Source organism: Anopheles stephensi, chromosome 2 (genome assembly GCF_013141755.1).
Source record: "Anopheles stephensi strain Indian chromosome 2, UCI_ANSTEP_V1.0, whole genome shotgun sequence".
Lineage (NCBI taxonomy): Eukaryota > Metazoa > Arthropoda > Insecta > Diptera > Culicidae > Anopheles > Anopheles stephensi.
In genome coordinates, this window is record NC_050202.1 from 29,272,318 (window position 1) to 29,290,211 (window position 17,894).

The 17,894-nt window shown below is 40.7% G+C and overlaps 1 protein-coding gene across 1 annotated transcript in view; it reads left to right on the forward strand.

The window, feature by feature from the left end:
- LOC118506109 (tetraspanin-2A) overlaps nt 1–17,239 on the forward strand; it is a 58,727-nt gene extending 41,488 nt beyond the window's left edge. The window contains exons 3-5 of the mRNA XM_036042802.1: nt 14,633–14,809; nt 16,592–16,777; nt 16,872–17,239. Of these exons, the coding sequence (XP_035898695.1) occupies nt 14,633–14,809; nt 16,592–16,777; nt 16,872–16,946 (438 nt within the window). The 3' untranslated portion in view covers nt 16,947–17,239. The remainder of the gene's footprint in view (nt 1–14,632; nt 14,810–16,591; nt 16,778–16,871) is intronic.
- Nucleotides 17,240–17,894: the final 655 nt, after the last annotated feature.

Sequence of the window (17,894 nt, forward strand, 5' to 3'; positions counted from 1 at the left end):
GTTTTCGGGCAGCCTTGCCGTGCCGGACCGGTTTTACGGGGCAAAACCAATTTCAATAATCATCCAACCGGACTAACCGACGATGGCGATTGCGTCCCCGGTAGTGTTGCGTTCACCAAGATTTCTTGGCACCCAGTGTTTTGTTATGACAATGGCTCCTTGCACGCCTCGCCTTCTTCCCGTGTTTTACCCTTGACTGGTCGTTCGGTTTTTTTTGCTCTTTCTTCACTTCTTGTATTATGAAAACAAAAAACCTTTTCCCGCATTTTCCTATTGGACGCCATACCCATCCAGTAAAGATTACAATCTCAACTGCAGCGGAATCGGACGCGGCCAAACGTATAACTTTAATTGCTTTCAGTAGTGTGCCGCACTTGCTAGCTCGGGTGTGCCGTATTGACCGGGAACCGGAAGTGCAGCACTATAATGAACCTCACTGACAGTGGTAATGGGCGTGTTTGTACGTGCGTGCAGATGTCATTTCCATCCATTGTTTTATTTAAACTGGCGTGTGGAGGTTTCCCCCCCCCCCCTTCTTTATCTAAACCATTCATTATATCGCCCATCGTTATTCTTGGCGTTAGTTCAAAGCAACTGGGACGCAAATGTCGCTCAGGGTAAGGAGTCCTTGACTTTATTGTTGTTCTGCCAAGATTGCGTTTGTTCTTTCTTTGATAACGTTTGCTTTCATTGTTTTGCTGATCCTCTATGATTGCATTGCATGTGGATCAATTCATAATATCTTCGATTCCTGAATGGTTTTAAGAAATTAAAGAGAAGAGTAGAGTTTAACAGTTCGTTTCATTAAATTTTCTTTTTGCCATTTTCAACACCTATCATTTATACACTTAGCGAAATAAGTTTGGCACCACAATGCCTTTTTGCAATATCAAAAATAAAATCTTTATAATTCTTCTTAATAAAATAAATATTATTTTTCAACGATTTAGACAATTTTTGTGGGGCGTTAACATAAAATTACACATTTGAGTTGTCTTGCATAAACAGTTTGTACAGTTCTAAGCATTCAGGGGTACAACTTGATAGCACTGTAAAGCATGTTTAATCTGTTCAATAGGATGAATATAGGTTTTCTTATGGAAACAGATGCCTAGAACGCACTTTAAAATCAAAATCTATTAAAATTTTGTGTGCAAATCATGCTCTTATCATGCAGAGCTACGAATCGGGGCACTATCCTACTGCTACATGAATTCCTAACAAGACTTGCCGTTATTTAAACCATTGGGTAACCGTCCAGCTTCAGTCTCATTGAGATTATTACCAATGACAGCTTTAGGTGAAATGGAAAAGCTTCTCAAGTTATCAGTATTCCGACATCGATGCTCCAAATATTATAAGAATGAATTATCTGAACCATCAAGATAAGGGCATAATTTTATCCTTAAAACCCACTTATTATCCATAAGGTAAGCGCAACTTTTTTTCTTGGTTGAATTCAACCTTTTTTATGAATTTGGTGATTTAAATACTTTTTGTTAAATTTAACAGTTACTAACGGAAAAAAATGAATTGAAAATAATCTTGCAGGACATTTTTAGTAAAAGAAGAAGATTACCGTTCATTAAACACACTGTTTTTTGAAATTATTCAAAATATACGTTTTCAGCATTGATTACAGCCTTGACCCAGCTCCAGAACCTGGAACAAGCTCTGGCAACTGAGTCTCTGGAAAGAGCCTTAGAAACAGATATTACTCTAGTGACTGATTCAAATTTGATTATGCTTTTGATGTTCATAAAGATTCTCTTTCAACGTCTCCATGAAAAAATAATGCAAGAGACTAAGGACTGCTAGGGCTGCGTCGATCAAACGCCATTCGATCAACCGCTGGGCGTTCGTCTTTCACAATATATTTTCAAAACTTCTTCATTCCGTTTAATCATGATGCAATTGAATTTGATTTGCCTACTTATATTATCAAAAAGTTCATAACCACGAATTTGAAACAAAATCTAATTTATCTTGGACACTCTGTAAATTTACATGATTTTCTTAACTATCAAATGAATCATTTAAAAAGATATAAAAAAGATAATTTTGAAATAAAAAAATATAAAAAGTAAAAATGAAAAGTTAGTTTTTTTTTTCACCTAAATATTTCCATAAAATATAGTGGTGCTATGCTTATTTTGCTCAGTGTATGATTAAGATCATCGATCATTTTCGATGTCCAGTTGTACGAAATTCTTTTGTTTTTCCGAATCTGAATAAAACACCTAAATCACCCAATCATCTCCTGTTGAACATGCTCTCCTTTCGGTCGAATCCATCTATTAATTAAATGAAGCTCAATCTCTTCAGTACAACTTCAACCCCCATTGAACTTTGATGCACAAATTAATTTAACCACATCTAGTGTCAATCAACGTGAGCTACACCCCGGCACACATTCTGGCTCTTTATCAATTATCATTAATTAATTGACTCCCGGAACCAGCAAGCACATCACAAGCTACGAACAAGTTGGCCGAAAGTGCCTTCCGGCTTTATTTACATCAATCGAAAATTTTATTCTCGGTACAAAGAGTGGTGCTGCTGGTGTGTGTGTGTAATTTTCTAATTACAGTTTGAAGGACATTCCAGTGCCTGGCGCTAGTTTGGTAGATGTTTTTGTAGCTAAGCAAACATTTGGCTCAAACTTTACCTCATCAAAACAGCTATGCACATATGCGCTTTAGCTTGGTATCGATCGTACTTCGTAGTGGCTTTGGAATCGAATCGACCAAATTTATCATTTCAATGCATTTTACATACTGTCCCAGTGTTTGTAATGCTTTGCTCCCCCACGATACATTGGTATTTAATCAAAGATGCATGTTTGAAAAATGGAAGAGAAAGAAGAAAAATCCAATTCTTTTCCCAGATCCCTACAATAATCCTGCCCACCCGCCCGGGAAGTGCTTCTTGTGCTTATGTTTTCCAGTGTGCTTTTGTGTTCCTGGTTCCAATGCTGGTCTCGCAAGACCGGGACACGTTGTCGGTGTTCGTTTGCCGAAATCGTTTCATTTCGAACAGGGATTTTGTGTTTGTCGTTTCGTTGAAATCTCTTCCTCCGCCGGTTGCTTTTTGGCCAAACTCCTTTTGTTCCGGGGGAGGAAAACATTTCCACCGACATGAAATTTGTCTCTCCGAAGCTTTTGCTTTCAATGTTGTCCTCCCGGACCGAGAGTACACTCCTGCCCCTTTTCTCTCTTCGCTGTGATTTTGTTTGGGGGAAATTTCGGTATGCAAAATGTTTTGTCTTGCAGAAACTTTTCCCACTGATTTCGAATAACATTGAGCGTTTGAAGTGAGACGTGAGTTCTAGGACAGGGCGGGATATTTGAGTTGCGGTGAGGTACTATATTTATAGCCGTGTGTCTATATGTGTGAGTTGGAAGCTGCTTGGGTTTTTGAAGTGAATCTGAGCCTGTGTTGTAATTCTCATGTACAAGTCCATTAAGACCGTGCAGCGAAGGTAGAAACGAGAGCCAGCTTATGTATGTCTGCCTTGTGCTTGGTGTGGTGTGATGACCTCCCCGATACATTCTGCAGGCTCCTATTGTACGGGAACCCTTTTTCAACTGTACCAGCACTACTAGCAGAGCAGCTGTAATGCTTACCTATATCTCTTCCAGAGATTGAACTCGACCTGTCTGCTGTGCTTTGCCGAACTCAAATGCATCCCTTAATGTGGTGAGCATGTTGATGAAGTAGTTCAAGGCAAAGTGAAATCATTTTATTCATGCCGTCCGAATATCTGCAGTGTATTGCATACATTCGACCGCTGTAATTTAAAACTTTCTCCTTTGAATGCTCTCATCTCATGGGTGAAAAATTGTTTATCGGGGAATTTCAAAGCATTTCAGAGATCCAAGAACTTTCCTTAAGGAAAAACAAAGTAGAAATAATCAACAAAAAGGACAACTGAAAAGGTTTTTAAGAGCATCTCTAGAAGAAATTCCAAATGACTTATGACCTTTATCATATTGTTTAAAGTTTTAAAAGCAATTTATGACGACTTTGTAGAGTTTATTGTGTAGTTGTGTATGATAGAAAAATCTAAAATATCTTTCCAAGCTCAAGTTTTTGTACATCAACCACGTCTATCTCAACCAAACAATCTTGATCTTAAATATCTCCAAACCTCAAGACCTCAATTAATTTCAGCCTCATCGTATCTATACATCTACTTTAATATCTTCCCTTTAAATTTACTCTCTCTCTCTACCAATCCCCACTTGACTCGATTAATGAGAATTCGAAACTCTTGAACGACTCCCTGCTGATGCTGCTGCTGCTGCTGCTGCTGTTGCATGTTGCGACCTAACCCAATACTGTCATTCTTAGGGTGCCATCTGTGCAAACACACGCAAACATTACCTCAACGCACGCAACTCATTTCGAACGCCCGCACTAGACACAAGAAGCTGTCGTCCGGCATCGGTCGAGAAGGCTCGGTTTTAAGAAAATAAACACGGCATCCCGTTCACCTTCGTCAACACTCTGCCCTTAACCACAGCGGCCCAACTTTCGCCCCAAAGAAAGTCAAACTTCCTTTTCCCCGTGGTTGGCTAGAATGCCGATGACCAAAGGCCACCGGTTGGTGTGTCTGCACAACGGATAAACATGCTGATTATATCATAAACTCTAGCTGCACCTCCGACCGGCACTCCATGCGGACTCCCAGCTCCGGCTGAACCTAGCCTGTGGTTTCCACAATTTACACCGGCCGACCATCGGTCAACCATTGTTCGGCTGTTTGTCGGTTGGTGCATTTGTTTGTTTGCCTTGTTATTTGATTATTTGCCCATCGGGGGAATATTTCCCGGGCACCGCAAAACGTCAAAGTTGAGATGAATTTTCCCTGTGCCCCTTGGTGTCGTGGTATCGTTGCGTTAGGGAAAGGACGAGATTTTGCACTTGCATCCATTCGAATGGTTAGCTTCCGGACGTATCTTGGACACTGTACATGTCTTAAAACATTTTATCAAACTTGTAGCCACCTTGGACATTGAACATTCCATTTTCTTATTCAAGCTCATCTTTTAAAGAACCAAAAACAGTTTGAGGAGTTCGATCGCCTTATGCCTTTTTCGTTTTTGATATTAGTTTGTCACAACAATTTGAGGAGTTTCGAAAGCAATATATTCGTTTCCAAAAACTTCACATTGCTAGTTACTTTCGACATGTTCTAAATATTGAATGAATCTCGAAAAACCTCCCCAGTTTCACGACTTTGGCTGAAAGAATTCAATATTCTTTTTGGCTTCGCATATGAAACAAACTCAGCAGAAAAAGGAAAGTATAAAGCATAGCCCAACAATCGGATTGTAAATCGCTTCATCGATTCCTTACGATAGCGATCTATTTCAAGTGCGGCCCCTGTTCCAATTCGACGTATGAATTTACAATTGATTGCAAAGATCAAATAGATGTTTGTTTGGATAGTTTTCCGGCACGTTCCAGATGGTATAATATTTCGAGAAGCCAAAGGAAACACAACGAAGCGCGCGTGCTGGCACTTTACCCAAAACACTTCACATTCGAATATGAATAAAAGTTTTCTGTTGAATCAGTCTTCTTATATCTCGAGCAGCGCATCAATGCGGAAGGGTGTGTTTGTATGTTGTTTTGATTCCTTTTTATTAAAGAGCCTTGCCAGTTTGACATCATTGTATGCATACATTTTTATCCTCAATGTTCGTTGCTGTCTCCATGAATCGATGCTGAGGCATCGGTATTGTCGTCTCAAATTATTTCTCGCTCTGAAAAAGACGAAGTTTTAAAAAAAGAGAAAATAAATAAATGCATAAGAGAAAACATATAACTATCACCATATGAACGTCAACGATTTCTGAGATTTACTACAGATAGGTGAAGTAATCAACTTTCTGCAATTCACTAGAATACTCTTTATCATTCGTTTTGGAGTTTACGTCATACGTGCGAAGTTCATTATAACGCCTGAAAGTATGCAAATTAAACACTTTCTGTCACCAAATGTCATGATACAGGGTTTACACGGCCAATCGATCATCGTAAAGCACCCGATTTCAGATATAAGTATTAAGAAGCTTGAGGAACATTTATTTTTTCATAATTATGAAGTTTTTGAGCAAATGGAAAAATTTGGAACACCTTGGAAAATTGGCACAGCTACCCACCCTATGATTTGAATCATGAACATTTCCCTCAATCAAACTGTAAAACAATTTTTTGACTGTCTGAAATATCTCACGAAAATAATCGTTATGCAAATAAAATTATTTATGCAAAATTTCTCACATAAAATGAAAGCATGAGTTCTTCAACACTCAAGAAAATGACATATCTGCAACAGCTCATCCCCCTTTTTGCCCTTATTATTCATCCTCCCTGCAAAACTGGCCACTGCACTCCTCACTATGCACACAGGAATACGATTGCAATGAGAATGATAGTACTTTCACCTTTTCCGGCCCTGGTCGCATCCAGTTCCGGACCCGGAGACACATGGTCCTCCGGCAGTTTTGTGACCGCTTTAGCAATACGGGCAATTGATACCGAAATGCACTGGCAACATGGCGATGATTAATTTATTAAGTTTTCCAAATGGATTTATGAATAATGAGCAGTTGTCAGTCGACCGATGTCTGCCGGTGAACACAGAACGCCCCAAATAGGGGCTGTAGGTGGTGCTCCAGCTAGTCAAGCTGGCCTTCGGGAGAACATGTCGCTCACTGCACTTCCCGGTTTGTAAGGATGGAAAACGAACGAGTACTGGCAGACGGTATTGCTATTCTCCTTCATTGCACTCTCGAGCGAACAATTTACCATCGTCCAGTGATATTCTTGGCATTCGGTATGTCGCCTTCTTCTTTCCACTCAATCAATTTGCACCGGATTAAAGGCAGCAAAAAAAAAAACAGACTCCACCAATCCAACGTGTTTCCTGTGAATCGCATGGAAGAGAATGGTGAGGAAAACTGGCCTCACAATCTCTCGCTAAATATGAACGTTAAAGGGCTGGATGGGTGGCAAAAAAAAAAAGACTCACACACATAAGCCCTCACCCTTGCCTGACGTTAAAAATTCCCTCGCCACAGTACGAGCTGCAACCGGTCGTAGGCGGAAAGCTGAAGGAAACCTGTTGTCGGTGGGCAGCAGATGATGAAAAATGACAAAAATTTCCAATCACATCACGGAAATTGGTTTTCATAACATCCGGTTCGTGTACGCGCGACTGGACCGCACCGGCGTTTGGGTGAAGGCAAAAATCAAGTAGCAGCAAATCAGTACACTCCTTCCTTGGTGCCGTACGCTTCCTTGACCACTTCGCTCCTGGTTTTGGGTTGAAATGATCACCTTCCTGTCTGCAGCTACGGCCGCAAACGGAGCAAGGAGCGGAAAGCAAAACATAACCCAACAAAAAAAAAAGTCCTCCATCGCAAGAATGCCTTCCGTCAGATCGGGCCGAGAGTTAGGCTACATGGAACGTTTATAGAGCGAGAAGAAGAGAAAAAAAACACACACACCCAAGTCGAGATAAAAACAAAACACCCAACGAGCAAGTGCCGGTCGAAGAACCGAGCAGACGGAAAGCATTTTTTATCATTCAACGGTGGCTTTAGTCGGCGTTTTCTTCTCCACGCTGGGGAGGGAGACTTGTCCACTCGGTCGTGCTGTTGCTGTGGTATGGTTTTTTGTTCTCCGCTGCCAGAGTCTTTGCCAGAAAAGCATATCAAATGCCGCATCGGAGCGTCGCATTGCCTCCGGCTATTGAGGTTTCTTTGCCGTGATGGGTGGCCGGTGGACTGAAAAGACCGGACGACAATACGCAGTAGCCTGTAGGTCTACCGTTTTTGTCCTACCATTCCCAATCATTCGTCGATTCTGAGAAGGGAAAGAGCGAAGGAAAATGGTAAAAGTTGAAATGTCGAAAGATTTGAAATTTTTCAGTGAAACAAAGGTAGTGTAATCAACGAAAACGTACTCATACAATTAAACTATTTTAAGTCTTTAAGCACGAATTACACAGCGTATCAAGATATTTCTGAAACCCCCACACTCACATAGAATCCTAGACAAACATTAACCTCAGCACCATTTTGTTCTCTAATTGTTTATTTTATTTAAAGCAGCGCCCTCTATGAGAAATGCGTGGTACTAAGCAGACAGTACTTACTAAAGTATTTTGACAGTGACAGCAGCAGTCAAGTCAATTCAAATTAGGTAAAGAGCTAGGTATATTGTACATACAGATTTCGATCTTTTATTCAATTCTGGCAGGTTGGTGTCCTTCTATTACGAGCCCTTTAACTTCAGTAGACTTTGAGGTAAAAATACTAGCTGAGCTCGTCACGAACGATTTGATAACTGCACTGTAGTAAGATGAATCGCAATTTGACAGGGTCTGAACGTTTGACTATGTACGCGTGCAATTCCTGGTGCAGAGTCTGTGTGTTGAGTGTGAATGTTCGAAGAACAATCGAAGACACTCCTGTGACACTCCCTTCCAAATGGCAAAGGTGCCAAAGCTATGAGCTCACCTAGTAACTATACCAACTTTGTGTCAATCAGTCAGTAATGCCAACAGTAACATTTGTAAGGAATGTTTAGCAGTTTTAAATAGTAATACAAATTTCTACGCGAAAAAAATTAGACAATCCGGAAAGACAAACATAACGTATGGCTATTGAAAAAGTTTGTTCAATTTTTGCTTCAATTTCTTTGACACAAAAGAACTATAACTTAAAAAGATAGAGTTTTTTTATTATTCTGAACAGACAAAATACCCTCAAAACACTTAGTTGATGTAATGGACATTCACAATATGTTTTAAATGTCATCCGCTAAGTATTTTAAGCACACATGTCATTTTTGGCAGATATTTTGACAGTATATGCGACCGACTGGTGATGATTTCCTTTATCAAGTGAATAGAACTAATCATTGACGGCATAATAAAGCGCTCAAGCTTCAATTCGTGCTCCGTCCAGTTGATTGTATACCCTATCATGACACTCTTTTTCAATTTCGACTACCTAGCCTAGCTAAGAACCATATTCTTCATCATGCTGAGCCAATCATGCGCCACATCTTACACAACCATCTTTTGCACACAATGTATTCAACATGTGCCTTAACAGGACACTTCCCAATCTTGTTTCTTCGTCTTCCAATCATCTTACCACACCATTTACCATCCCTAACGGGCAGCGTAAATGCACTTTCATCTCGCTTGTTACACGTTATCCATTATTTAAACCGAACGAAGGACACCGATAAGACGTTACGGCACGACCAGCGCCCAGAAGGCTTCTTTTTTTGTTCTTCCCTCGCAAGAGGAACGACCGCCCTGATGGCCATTGACATCGGTATGAATTTTCTACCTAGATCACAACGAGATTGGAAAATGATCATAAGGTTGGCTTGGCAAAGGGGCATATTTACTCATTGCTCAAGAACATATTCTTTCATTCCTTTTGATAGCCGTACGTTTCTTATCCAGCCCACGTGCCGTCCACCTGCAGTGGAAGGTTCAATCCACTAGCCTTATGTCAAACTTCATAACAGAAGAGTTCCCATAACCTGCCGACCGTGGTACTGAAGTGTCCTCCGGTGGGTTTATTCCGAAGGCTTTTTTCAATATGCATAATCCTGACTCCTGGCCACGGCCAGTTCCACCGATGGAACTGCACCGCCAAGCTCGGTCGAGGCTTGCCAGTGTTTGTCTTCGTTTCGTAACCGATGGCTTGTGTAACGATGAACTAGCAATAAAAGAAAACCCACCTTCATCCATTTCGCAAGCACACTGCGAGGCACATGAAAGGAATACACCCCCATCTTCTGCACCCACACCGTAGCAAGCCTTCGAGAGGGCGTACACTTTGATGTTGTAACATAATTTGTAAGAATAATATTCCTTTCCGCCGGTTTCGGTGGAACTTCATTTGTGGAACTTCCCGTCGTCTTGAGTAGTTGGTTGGCCTTAATTCACTCGCTGCTCAACCGGAACCGGTGGTAGGTAGGTGGGAAAATATTGGAAACCCATTCAGTTTGCATGATGATGATGATGAAGTCATACCCACACTGGTGTACCCATTAATCGATTGAAAAGTGCTGCGAGACAAGCGTGTTTTGTCACGAGCAACACTTTACAGGTATCGCATCACGATGTGGGCAAGACTTACCCGGGTATCAACCCTTATTCAGCCCCTCATTCAAATGACTCAATCTAAAAGGTGCACGGTTAATAATTTAGTGCAAGAAAATTACTTCCATGGAAAGGACATGTTTTACTTCGATCAAAGCCTTGAAGTGTTTTTCTCTATTCAAAGCAGACGTTCAAGAATTTTACAAAGTTTTAAATTTATTCCATTCGATTGCAAAATTAGCTGCCAAAATACTTGTAGACTAATTTATGGATTTTCTTCCTTCTAAAAGAGTTTATAAAGTCAAATTTATATAGATTGTCAAGAGGCTGTATAATGACTTATGGTCATGCATTTTCACAACAGATATCAATATAACCAGAGAACATTTTTAATTTAAATTGTTTAAACCACATGAAGGAATGATGTGCTCCACAGCAAGAAAATTACCCAAATGAACTATTTTATTAAAAATCACTTTAAATTTAAGGTAAATAATGAGTTCCAAATGATATAAACTATTTAAAGTAAAGACTTATATCGACCTTAAGCTGCTGAAGGAATTTGAAGGAGTGAATAGTGTTTAGAAGAGTGATAGAGAGGAAAGAGGAATACAGTATTCAGGATTATGACAGTGAATAGCTTATTGAAAAAAAATGGTAAAAAAGCTGGTAAATGGTAAAATAGTAATGGTAATGGTAAAAAAATAACACAGTTTTAGTATAAAAAAATTGTATATACACGACTTACCCAAACGCTGCTAGTCTTCCCTTATTCTTTCTGCGATGAGAGGATCTTCTGAGATAGTGTGAAGTTCAACAGCAGAGCAACTATTTGGGAGATTACGTATCATCTCTACAACCCTATTCTGTATTCTCATTCCGACCGTTTCCCCCTAGTGAGGACTGACTATCCTACTTCGAGGTAACATTAAGTCTAGTAAGCAATATATGGCACATAAATGAAGGCATGACCTTAGAAATCTTTAGGCCGAAGAAGAAGAACAATACGTTTAAAAGTTTTAGATTTTAATTGTATTTATATACTCTTCGAAGAACTTTTTCGGATCAAAGGCGATTCTCAAGCATTTAAAAGCAGGCAACCACAGTACGATGTTTCCTCGCATTTTCAGTTGTCCTACTTAATGAATTATGGTAGACATATCATGCCTGTACATAAAGGGGAAAACAAAAGCTTGAGACTTCATTATTTCATGAAAAAGTTCCCCAAAACAATTGATGAATTATAATTTGATTTTATTGACATAATTTGAAAAAAAAAGAATAATCGTTTAAAGTGATAAAATAAATAATCTCACTATTACTAACCCATAAAAAAACCTTCCTGCCAGTATGCTTCTCAATCGACTTCCCTTTAGATTAAATAAACATGTCGGCCCAAGCCCGTGATGCAGCTCTTTCATTTATTTCAATCCCCTTTCAAACAACGTCCGATAGGTCCATTGCAGTAACGAAATCATCATGTTCTATAGAATATTCTTTCACTCACTTCAGCAATTTACCGTTGAAACGAGCACCGGTACCTTTCGCCTATATTAAATCTATTTACTAACCACTCTTATTCATTCAACAAGGTGGCTAAATTGCAATCCCACTGCAGAGGTGGCTCGCGATATTTCACCCCACTCGGCAAACTCAATCCATCGGAGCCGGGCAAACATAGAATGGCCATAGTTGATTGAATTTTTCATTGAAACTTCGTTCGATGGATAGCCATTCGAAAAGGGTGCTTGAACGGGTGCACCTGCGTGAAGATCGTGTAATATTATTGAATTCCTTTCCATCAGCGCTCCGCACCACGGCCATTAAATTATGGTTGGCGTTGGGTTGGTAAGTTTAAAAGTAGCTTGGTTCGCCCCTTGGTACAGCGGCCATTGCTGGTGCTCATTTGGCTCGCAAGGAAGTACTGCAGTACAAAGGACCCTTCATGACTCCTAGCCCTGGTCAATCGGTAGCCAATCATCAATGCTTATGGGTTGATTTATTCATCGTGCAACGTTATTATTCACACGCACCAGACCACGGAGTAATAAGGGAGTAACTAAAACTTCTGAAAAAAGGTCAGCGAATAGATTGTAGAGAAAACCGAAAAGGGCTTTAAATTGAAAATTTATACGGAAATAAGAATTACTTATTATATAATATTGAATTGATACAGAGTGAGCAGCTTTTGAAACAAAAATGACTATTCGTCCGGAATCGCTCAACTTAATTCTCAGTGGAAAATGTGACCGAAAATTCGTTACCGCCATTATCCATTATTTGCCCGTTGAACGATCATTATCAATAATTTGTCAACATTATACGATTCAATTATGACACATGTACTCAACAAAGCAAACGAAGGTTGGATTGAGTGGTCTGGACGCTTTCCTTTTTTCCCCGTTCTCACCGTACAATATCCAACCCAGCCGAATCCGGTAATAATGTTTTCATTGTAATTTATTCCCAATCTCTTTCGGAAGCCTCTTGCCAGACACAATCCATCGTAATCGATGGCAAAACGTGGCAGTTCCTCATGCTCCACTCCACCTTCACCAATCATCCCCCGGCGGGGGACGGAAGATGCCCTCGGTATCCTCCGGTCGATTGTAGTTTAATCGGCTGCTGATCCGTCCGACCCGCGTGGTGGGGAGATATTTGCCAGACGGCAGGATAATCGGTCCCGGTTACATGGCTTAATCATGTTCGTAATTGTGCAATTTTCATCGCATCGATTCTCACGTCAATCGGTTTCGCGTCTGCGGAGCGAAGTGAATGGGGACGCTGGGTTGCTGTGTTTTTTCGGTGGTGGGAAGTGATTGTGCCCGGTGGACAAGCGGGATGTTTAATTTTGCCTATTCCACCCCATTTTCGGTTCTGATCGGGTGCGGTTGATCGTAATTGATAAGCTGCTGGTAATTAATTTTCGGTAGCAATACATTCGCTTTTGTCACGGTGCGAGTGATGCGGGAAGGTCGTAAAATCAATCGTAAAGTGATTGGCTAAATTCACCTGAAAAACGGGATGAATAAACCTGCGATAAAAGATGTTTGTTAATTAGAAAGGCAATTTATTATTATTTTTGATGAGTAAGTTTGTTGCATATTTCAGGGAAATTCACTTTTTGAAAACAACAGTCTGCCTTTCATTGAATTTGTTTTCAGTTTTAAACGATTCTGTAGTAATTATTAGTATCATTGATGATAGTTCTGCAAACCACTAAGTCTGTTTTCTAATCATTTATGGTTTTGTCTTTACTTTGTCGTGTTTTGATATTAATCATGACTTAGTAACATGATCCAAGAATCTTTGAATCCGATCCTTGACAAGTAAAATTTATCTTGACCTAGTCAATGAGCTCGCTGTGGGCATTCAGATTAAGCTGAATAAGTTGTTATCCAAAGTCACGATCATACCTTTTTCTTCCTTGGCACTACAACCTCGAGAGCTCTCGGCCTACCATTTCTGGCTTTCTGTAATTTGAATTTAACAGTAGCAAAGACGTCAGCCCTGCTTACGGGATGGTGGCGGTCTAGATGGGATTTGAACCCCAGTCCTGCCGTATAAAGACTGGCGCCTCTATCGCCTCGGCCACCGGACCGCCCAATCATACAAACGACGATCATACCAAGATAGTAAAAATCTTCTTTCACCTGAAGATCATCGCTGGCAACCGATACGCTGCGTTCTATTACAGTTCTATCACAATCAGAACCTCTGGCAAGCAGACACCTTGATCCTAAATTCAATCTTATGGGCCTCGCATCCCATCACTGATATCTATCTGATGATGTCGATATCATCAGCGAAACCAAGGAATTGTAGAGGTTAACAAATCATGCCTTCGAATGGTTTCAATATGTTCAAAACGTCCGCCTTGCACTGCAAACCATCTGTTGTAGCCTTAAACATCTATACGAGCTGTCCAGGGATCCCGTAGTGCTGTATGGTGCTCCATAGATTGATCTAATCTGTTCAATATGGCCACCTTTTTGTCAGAGTCTTCTCACTACAGTACCTTCCATTGAATCCCATCCGGACCGTCTATTCGTACACAAAACTGACTTAACTATTCCAAAAAAAAGTTAATCTAAATTAAGGAAGCCTTTATTGGCAGGCCAAAATCTCTTGAAGTTATGAGGACAAAAGAGAAAAGAGAGGACAAATTACTTACATGTCGAAAAAAAAACTATTCAGCCAAGAGTTGGATCACTGGATATCTCAACCAACTTTTAGTATATTTAGCGTAAAAGTTGGTACTCTAAGGATACTTTCTCCCATAAGACCTCGTTCGTCTCTAATCGCTAGTATCTACACTCAAATGTCAGTTTAAACAACGCCTAGAGCGCCCATTCAAAATTTACCTTCATTATATATTATAATATTCTAGATGATTAATTCACGATATTTTAACATAGTTTAACCAAAACAGCTGACTTCAACACAATTATTTAAATGATTTTTCTTATTCGTGCTCCTACTTTATTACAGTTCATTGGTACGCAAGTTTTCCTGTTCCTGCTTACAGTCATCGGATCTGCCATCCTGCTGGATTACTCGACGATGAACTCCAGCATTCAGCCGCTAATTCGGGAGACTATGCTTCGCTTCATCGTCACCTCGGAGCATCCGCACTCGTCAGCCGCACTGAAGCTGATCCAGGAGAGTGTAAGTATTCTGCTGCTTTCGCAGCACACATATCGATTTTCATTCATTAAATCATGATACAAAAATCCATTCCGCCATGTAAGCAGCACCCTGACATACAGCTGACGTCATACTGTTCGTATCGTTGTCTCTTCGAAGGAAAATTGTTTGCTGCACACTTCATTAATCCATTATTGAAATCAAACACCATCACCGCCATACCTCATTTAGGCACCATTTGGAACACGTTCACTTCGGTCCACCGTACGGCCTCTTTTGCGGACCAAACCTATCTCCCGAGAAGTAATTGTAATTAATACTGAAATGCGACTCTTTAATGGATCTTTGCTTAGCTCACCTTAAATGGTTGTGCCCCTCTACTATCCTGTTCTCTGTGTTTGGATCTGATGAATGTGCGTTTTCTTGCCACTTGATAACAATATCGCAGCGTGTAAATGATCCGATTGTTTTGTGGTGACTCAACTGGAGGCTCCGAATAAGATTAATGGATTCCTAGGAATGCACCCACGGTTCCAGTCCGAACCAAGCCAGTTTGACTCCGGATCCAATTAAGAGGAAAAGGGATCTTCGGTTCCATGTTGAACCGTCCGGAATCATCCAGCATCATTGGAACCGTTGGTACCGTCGGAGCCATCGGAATCATTGGAAAAATTTGGAACCGCCTGGAATCGTAAAACGAAATCGTATTCAGCAATAATAAACGGGCATGTGCCCATCTTTAGTAATAGCCCAACGATTTTAAAGGTTTTTCATGGGATGATAACTTAACGTTAACGTTGGGAATCTCTCTAATTGTGCGCTATTTCGTTTTCAACGCGGACTAAGTGCGATTCCATGAAACTCCAACGGAATGCGGTTCGAACGGTTCTTAAAAGTTCTGCCATTCCTTCGGTTCACAACGGTTCCAACAGTCACAACGGTTTGTTTGCATCTAGTTTTTGTAACTGGTTCCGATTTTATTTGCATCAGCCCAGAACCAGTTCCGCTTTTTTCAAATTATTCCCATCTCTACATATGATATGCTTGGTAACAAAATCTAAAGAACTACACTCAATTTTAATACAATCCTCAAGATTGTAAACAAAAATCATATCATAAACTTTAACTAGATAAATCGATCGCTATTTTTGGTAACCCTAATTAAAGTTCAATGATCTTCACAGAACAAAATAGCATAAATGAAGTTCCCGATTCATCTGATTTCTGAAACTAATTAAAAAACTTTCCGTTCAGCAGTCTCGCAGTTGTGCAATCGATGCTTCCACAGGAAACTGTAATTTCCAGCGTCTCAATTTAATCACTTTCTCGGCGGACCTTTCTTTTAATCATTCATTCGCCGGCATTCTCTCTCCCGAACCACAGGTATCACCATTTAATGAGTAGGTGTATCTTTCAGCCAGTTTTTTTTTTCTTCAATCTCTCAATCTTTATTAGAAACACATTTCTTCCCCGTGTTTTTTTTGTTTTTTTTTTGTGACGTCTACGGAAACTTTGCTCTGTTTTCTTTTTTTCACTCGCGTGATACATAATTAAACGCCTGCAAAGACCGTTACACGTTCACACCGTCGGCGTATCAGGATTGGCACTTTGCAGTGACGCTCCGATACGACACCATTTCCCTTATCGATTTCACTAATGAAACCTAGCCGGGGAAGGATTCAAATGGCTGCCAGGTTGGAAAAAAACCAACCCAGTCTCCGTTGGCGTTTTTTTCCCTTCCCGTTTGCAATTACCGAATAGCTAAATAATTCCTCGATTTTGCTTTCTCCACGATCGATACAGATTGGGTGCTGCGGTGCGGACGGACCGAACGACTACATGGTGATGCGTCAACCGTTGCCGCTCGAGTGTCGCGATACCGTCACCGGTAATGCATTCTTCAACGGGTGCGTCAACGAGCTGACATGGTTTCTGGAGGACAAATCCATTTGGGCCGCCATCATGGCAATGATACTGGCTGCCGTCCATGTAAGAACCGTTCCTCGTCGTGCCGAGCTCCACAAAACATTGGTCCACTAACTTTTTTCTCCTCTCTCTCTCTCTCTGCTCCGAAACACAACAGACTTGCAATGCTGTGCTGGGCATTGTGCTCGTTCAAGCTCTTCGGCGCGAGGAAGAAGCCATGAATCGGCGCTAGGCGGCGCAGAGCAACCAATGCAACCAACAGCATGAACAACAGCAACAAAATCACAATCCCCAAAACCCGGTCCCAGGAGCATAGAGCTATGACAAGCTAGCAAAAGGATCGTTGTGTCCCAGTATTCGAAGGCCAGAGCTATCTTTTCAACCCTTTTTTACACACTTATTTTACATCGCCTGTACAAGGTGCTAGTGGTTAATCGAAACAATGTCAGCAATGTCACCCTTACTAAGCAGGTTCGGTGTATCGATAATAAATAAAGGATAGGTTTAGATAAACCAGATGTTTAATTTTTCAATCTCTCTTTACCATTTCGCCACACGCTTCCCTGTTCGTTCCCGTGTTCCCTTGAGCAATAATTTTCCCCAAGCCCTATTTATGCAGCTTGTTTCAGTGCTTGCTTTCCATACATTAGCATTTTGTCGGCGGAGATAACACTGATAAACAAAGGCATAAAACAACGCATCCGTAAATAGCTTTATCAAGCCTCAACCCAGGCCACAAATCTTGTAGAACGAAAACAAAAATGGCGAAACAAAGGCAAAACAAAATCACTCACCTTACAGAAGAAAAGTTCAACAACTACATGAAGCATGCAACGACAACAAAAAAAAACGCATCTATTGTTGGTCCCTACCACGAGGAAGAACCATTTGGTGGGAGGAAAAAATTAAAATAAACCTCACCACACCACCATTCCGGGAAATCGTGTGTAAATCCTTTACACACCGAAGACCTTCCCCACACATCCCAGAGCCATTGTTCCCCGAGTCTTGTGAAACGAAAGCTAATATTGTAGGTAATAATTTGCATAATTTTTCCTCACACAATCGGTTCTCACCACCTTTTAGGGGCTGAGGCTTTGAGTATGTTTTTGTTTTTTTGTATTTGCTGCCCTTGTTTGGCACCGTAACACCAGATGTTACCCGTTTGTTGAAGTTGCCC